This window comes from Triticum dicoccoides, chromosome 1A (assembly GCF_002162155.2).
Source record: "Triticum dicoccoides isolate Atlit2015 ecotype Zavitan chromosome 1A, WEW_v2.0, whole genome shotgun sequence".
Taxonomy (NCBI): Eukaryota; Viridiplantae; Streptophyta; class Magnoliopsida; order Poales; family Poaceae; genus Triticum; species Triticum dicoccoides.
The window spans coordinates 14,746,671-14,753,379 of NC_041380.1; the positions used below are offsets into that span (position 1 = coordinate 14,746,671).

A 6,709-nucleotide genomic window follows, 5' to 3' on the forward strand; every position below is an offset into this window, starting at 1 on the left:
TTTTTTTTTTTTACTTCCAGCAGCAGGCAGCACCAGGATAGCAGCAGCACTTGGCGCGCGCGCAGGCGCACCTCAGCTCCTCTTCTTCCTTTTCTTTCCCTCTTCTGCCCGCAAGCAGCCTCTCCACGCCTCACTTGCCACGCGCGCAGCCGCTTGCCAGCGCCACGCCGCCTGTCCCGCGACCCACAGCTGTGGCCAGCGCGCGCGCCGCGCATCCCAGCGCCTTCTCGCAGCGCCGCCCAGAGCACGAGCACGAGCTCGAACTCCAAGCCCCAGATCCGCACCTCCCGGCCTTTTGCACACGCCCACCGTGCCGAGCTCGCCAGATCCAGCCCGCACACACGCTCCTCGCGCCCGCGCCTTGCTCACGCGTGCAGCTCGCCGCCGCCACCCGCGCACAGCTCCCAGCCAGCCGCCGCCGCGAATCCGCGCCGAGAGCAGCTCCTGGACACCGCGCCCAGATGCCGCCTCCGCTTCTGCCGGCCACCGCCGACCGCGCAGCTCCGCCCGGATCCGCCTCCTTCCTTCACGTCCCCGCCGCCTCCTTCCCCAGCAGCCGTGGGCTTTGCCCACAGCCACCTCAGGAGACGGCGAGGGGAGCGGCTACAACCTAGCTCTTATACCATGTTGTAACACGAGAGGGAATGGATTCAGTCTTGGTTTTGGTCAATCTTGTTGGTTCCCTCAGGACCACCACACACATATATATACCACAACACTAGGGTTACATAAGCAGTACTGGGCCTGGGCCACCATGGGCCTCCCATATGTACCAACAATAACCCATTCAACTTTTTTTATGGGAGATAACCCATTCAACTAATCCTAAATATGGAAGGTCCCAGTGCAAAACTCTAATGGCTCTGCCAGTTCTCATACACTACAAGATGCAAAAGGTTATTAAATCCAACAATAGGTAACAGGTCAGACTGAACAACACACTGCCATAAACGGTGTTGTTTCAAAGAACTCTTAAAATATGTACAAGAATGACAAAGAAAAACATAAGCTCGCAATATATCAGCAAGTACTTAAACATTTTCACTTCTATCAAATGTCTATAGTTCTGAAAGATGCAAGCAATGTATCCTAAAATAACAGGATTGGAAATGAAATGAAACTATTCAGTGCTATGAATAGTTTTCACGCAGATGGATTTACCTCAGGATATTCAAACGCCTAGAGCTGATAGAGAGGGTCCCGAGAGACTGAAATAGTGCTATGATCACGCTCGTGTGGTATCGAAGGTTACTCAACATATCAGCCCTTCCTAGTGTAGATGAATCAGGTCTAAGGTCGCCGGAGAAGAACGGTTCGATAATAAGAACAACTGCTACAGTGGCACCGAAGTACTTCAGAAAGAAATCTTGAATCATGCCGAACCACCAGTTTTCATGGAGTACATGCTTCAAGTGCCCAACAAGAGCTCGGAATCGGTGCATAATATGATATTCTTCTCTCTTCTCACCACCATAAAATGCTACACTCTCAGCATGAGTTCTTAAGCGTGAATGAAGTTGACGATACTCCCCTTCTAAGTGCTGCTCTGTAGATTTCATCTTTCCAAAAGCAGGAGAGAAATTTCTAATTGCTCCACCAGCAACTAGTATATATCCCTGAAAGCATTTTACATATTAATACATTATAGGAAGACCAAGGAAGCAAAACATATCAAAATTGAGCATCACTCCTCATTGGTAGGGGTATTATCGTGTATTAAAATTATATCAATAATTACCAGAATCCAAAGCATGTATTTCGGACTAGCATAAGAACAGAGACGCCAGGTATATATCAAGCCTTCTGCAACTGCAGCCAAATCATCCTGTACAAGTTCACTGAGTTCAGAACAGAACTTCGGAATATCACTCGCAATCCTTTGTTCTGGGTTTGATATTCGATGATCCACATGAGAGATCTTGTAGTAAACCATATTCTGGACATACAGAAGAAAAAAGCAGCAAGATATTAACACTGTATTCTAAAAGATCAAACCATCAAGTTAATACCCAAACTACTGGTTAACCTGCATTCTAAAAGTACATCAGTGCATGCACCATATGAATCTTCTGTATTTTTATAAAATTTCTTCAAAAAGAAGAACATGAAGTGATATTACCACTACTTTAACATCAAATAAGAAATAAAAATTTGACCTGACATGGAAACACAAACACAATTGGCCATCTCGAATAAATTACATAAATTAAATAGAGAAAGCAAATTTAACTAGCATGGAAAAATTGCTACCAAGGGAAGAGCGAAAGGAATTCAACTAGAAGAAACAGTAAACAGATTGTTTCATGAAAAACCTAGAAGAAACAGCTAACATATCACATAAATGAGAACGTTCATATTAAATTGAAAAAGAATGGCACATGAAGACTAGATCAGTAATCCCCCAGTACTCTATAGTTTTGGGTTTGTAAGTTTATTCTTTCATCAGCTTGTTATATTTGCAGCACTGACAATACTTTTAAGCCACTGGTTATTTTAATCCATGACATAATCCTTCCGAGCATACTGACTCGGAACCATATGAGTTCATTTTACTTCTTATTTTGCAAGAAACCATAAGTCCACTGATAGACAGAAACTTGGAAATAAACATTAACATATTCTGGAGGCCAACACAAGTGAGGAATGTTCAACCACTACATAAGCAAAATTGATCAACTGATGTACCTGGAAATAATCGGCATGGACGAGGTCTGTTAAAATTTTCTTGAAGCGCAAGTTCAGAGACCCAGTTAAGTATTTTGAGGTCTGGTATACTGCTAATTGGAGAAAGCATAAGATCAGATTTTCTATAATTAGGCCTGTAAAGGTTGGAACCCGCCGAAGAAATGCCGCTTTAAACAGAAAGCCTTGAACTTTTGCTAATCTATGCCCAACAGCAGTACGCAGCACCTGAAAAGAAAACATACCAAAAGTAATGTCTCCGATCATCAAATACGCAGTATGCTTCAAATGCCATCTTAAAATACAACAGAACGCAGTAGTATCACTGCTTTTCCTATATTGTCGCATCTGTGTACTACATCATATTGAGAACGTTCAATATAGGACAACAGGAGTGAGCTTAGCCATTTCAAATATCACCAATCAAACATATGAAACGTGTATTCGCTTAAACTGTGCCACTGGGGCACTGCAGAAGTAACAAAAATGGGTCTTCTCCAACTTGCTATATATTTGCCTGCTCTATTAAGGAAGTAGAATAGGTGCCACAGATCCAAGCAGTATGCTCTACGTTGTCCTTACTATTAGCAGGACCAGCATGATTGCAGGCCAGATCGACGGTTACAAAGTCCTTGTTTTTTGTACGCATACCAAAAAAGGGAGCTTAATTATTGTGCAAAACTTAAACTCAAAGCTAGTTAGCTGTTCGCTTCTTCCGGCACGGTAAAAACATGACATTGCTTATGAAGAACTGTCAATTCTGCAAAATTCTCTGAACTTACGGCTGTCAGCATCAAGCCAAGAAGGTATCGCGTGCCATTCGGGCCAATCTTCTTGAGCAGGATAGCGGCCAAGAAATGCAAGGACTTGAGCGCGCTCTTCCTCCGCTTCGATGTCCCGGCCAACCGGCCATCCGTGCCGTTGTGACCCGGCCTTTCCCCATTCCTGGCCAATGCATCATCACCATCGTTGGCGGCTTCCGGACGGCCTCTCCTCCTTTGGCCTCGGCCCGACCGCGCGTATGCCAACGCCCCGCCAGCGACCAGCGCGCCGGAGACAACCGCCAGCGTCCTCCTGCTTCCACCCAAAATTGACAAGATTCAAGATTCCCCCAAAAAAAATTCAGATACCAATCAGGGGAACATGGTAAGGGTTGAAAAAGGACAGGACTTTGGAGCTGAGCACGCACGCACCTCCGGGACGCCAGGAGCCCCCGCCCGCGCTCGGTGAGCTGCAGCAGCTGCAGGGACGGCATCTCCCCGGAGCAGCAGCAGGCCGCGAGGCGCGACCTCCCCGGAGCAGCAGGCCGGGCGCGCCGCCGGAGGGGGGGAAGATCTTGCTATCTACGGCAGCGGCGCGTGAGCCGCCGTGGAGCCGAGCCGCACCTCCCTTCCTCGCAGCGCATCGTCGCTGGCCCTGCCTGACTTCGTCCGCCGGAACCGGGACGGGACCAGAGAAGGGGCGGGTCAGCCGCCTCCGAGGAGATCACCGCGGGAGGGCGCGCAACCGGTGGAGGGGAATCTTGAGTGGTGGTGACCTCGATCTCGGCGGAGAGATCCCCGGCGGTGGGGGGCGGTAGATGCCGGGAAGCAAGGGAGGCGGGTAGAGGAACAGAGGAGAGGAGATTGGGGGAGTAAAAAAATGGTGAGTACGAGAGACAAGTTGATGAGATTCAAGAGAGAGGGTGTGACAGCGATGGAGAGAGAGAGAGAGAGAGATTTGGAGGAGAAGACTCTTCGCAACTGCATCTGCTGCAATTTGCAAAAGCATCCTACTCATTTTTCTTGTTTTTCCTCTCTCTTTATGTGCTTTTTGTGTGTCAACTGTGCTGTGTTTTCTACTTTATTTGAGTTAGTTCCGTAATTTAGAATTTCTACATAATAATATGTACTCCCTCTGTAAACTAATATAAGAGCGTTTAGATCACTATTTTAGTATTCTAAACGCTCTTATATTAGTTTACGGAGGGAGTATAACTCAAAGTCGAAACCTGGGTTCAGAATTAGTAAGGTTGCGTCGATGCGAGAAAAAGGTATTAGTGACGAGACATGGTGTTTGACTTTTGACTAGGTCCTTTGAATCTTGAGCCCAAAGCGTGAAGTATATAGAAATATTCCAGATGGTATCTTGGAATACTTTGGCATTTCTTGGATTTAGAACCTTTCATAGAACGGTGAGAGCCGCGGTTGGCCAGGTGAGTAGATGGCAACTCGAGTGATTGTAGATGTCCCAAACCCGTTCTACCGAGTTTGGGGAAAAGAACCGTAGCAAACTCCGCACCTGGATAGGAGTCTGGCGAAGATGGAGAGATGGTCGTCATCTTTGTAGAGAGCGGGGGGCATCCTAAGCGTTTTTCTTGTTTTTCTCAATCTTATGTGCTTTTTTGGTGTCAAATGTGTTATGTTTTTCCATTTTTGATGAATTATCTCCATAACTTAATGCTCTTTTATAATAACTTGTATATATAACTCGAAGTTGAAACTCAGGTTCAAAACTATAAGGTTGCGTTGATGCGAGAAGAAGGTATTAGCGGCGAGACATACTGTTTCACTTTTGACTAGGTCCTTTGAATATATGAGTTTAAAGAGTGAAGTATAAAACAATATCCCAAATGGTATCACGGAATACTTTGGCATTTCTTGAATTAAAAACCTTTCCTAGGATAGGACGATGAGAGTCACGGTTGGCCAGGTGAGCAGATCGCGGCTCGAGTGATTATAGACGTCCCAAACCCATTCTGTTGAGTTTGGGGGGATGAACCATAGCAGACTCCGCACCTGGGTAGGAGCCGGACAAAGATGGAGAGGTGGTCATCGTCTTCGTAGAGGGAGAGGGAGGGTCCCTATAGAGATTTAAGAGAGTGTGTGTGTGGCGGTGGTAGAGAGAGATTTGGAGAAACCTCTTTGCAACTGCATTGCTACAATTTGCAAAAGCATCTTGATACGTCTTCAACGTATCTATAATTTTTGATTATTCCATGCTATTATATTATCTGTTTTGGATGTTTAATAGGCTTTAATATACCTTTTTATATTATTTTTGGGACTAACTTACTAACCAAAGGCCCAGTGCAAATTGCTATTTTTTGCCTATTTCAGTGTTTCGCAGAAAAAGAATATCAAACGGGATCCAAACGAAATGAAACCTTCGGGAGAGTTATTTTTGGAACAAACGCAATCCGGGAGACTTAGAGTGGACGTCAAGGAAGCCACGAGGCAGGAGGGCGCGCCCAGGGGGGTAGGCGCGCCCCCACCCTCGTGGGCCCCTCGTGGCTCCGCTGACCTACTTTTTTGCCTATATATACTCATATACCCCGAAAACATTCGAGAGCACCACGAAACCCTATTTCCACCGCCGCAACCTTCTGTACTCATGAGATCCCATCTTGGGGCCTTTTTCGGCGCTCCGCCGGAGGGGGAATCGATCACGGAGGGCTTATACATCAACACCATAGCCTCTCCGATAATGTGTGAGTAGTTTACCACATATCTGTGGGTCCATAGTTATTAGCTAGATGGCTTCTTCTCTCTCTTTGGATCTCAATACAAAGTTCTCCTCGATTCTCTTGGAGATTTATTCGATGTAATTCTTTTTGCGGTGTGTTTGTCGAGATCCGATGAATTGTGGGTTTATGATCAAGATTATCTATGAACAATATTTGATTCTTCTCTGAATTCTTTTATGCACGATTTAATATCTTTGCAAGTATCTTCGAATTATCAGTTTGGTTTGGCCTACTAGATTGATCTTTCTTGCGACGGGAGAAGTGCTTAGCTTTGGGTTCAATCTTGCGGTGTCCTTTCTCAATCACAGCAGGGGCAGCAAGGCACGTATTGTATTGTTTCCATCGAGGATAAAAATATGGGGTTTATATCATATTGCTTGAGTTTATCCATCTACATCATGTCATCTTGCCTAATGTGTTACTCTGTTCTTATGAACTTAATACTCTAGATGCATGTTGGATAGCGGTCGATGTGTGGAGTAATAGTAGTACATGCAGAATCGTTTCGGTCTACTTGTCGCG

The 6,709-nt window shown here is 45.7% G+C and overlaps 1 protein-coding gene across 1 annotated transcript in view; it reads right to left on the bottom strand.

Annotated features, from left to right (window-relative positions):
- Nucleotides 1-4,374, bottom strand: part of LOC119358926 (ABC transporter D family member 1-like) — a 13,870-nt gene extending 9,496 nt beyond the window's left edge. Inside the window, exons 1-5 of the mRNA XM_037625313.1 lie at nt 3,876-4,374; nt 3,465-3,756; nt 2,686-2,910; nt 1,739-1,936; nt 1,162-1,616 (exon numbers count right to left, since the gene is read on the bottom strand). Coding sequence (XP_037481210.1) covers nt 1,162-1,616; nt 1,739-1,936; nt 2,686-2,910; nt 3,465-3,756; nt 3,876-3,937 — 1,232 coding nt within the window. The 5' untranslated portion in view covers nt 3,938-4,374. The remainder of the gene's footprint in view (nt 1-1,161; nt 1,617-1,738; nt 1,937-2,685; nt 2,911-3,464; nt 3,757-3,875) is intronic.
- Nucleotides 4,375-6,709: the final 2,335 nt, after the last annotated feature.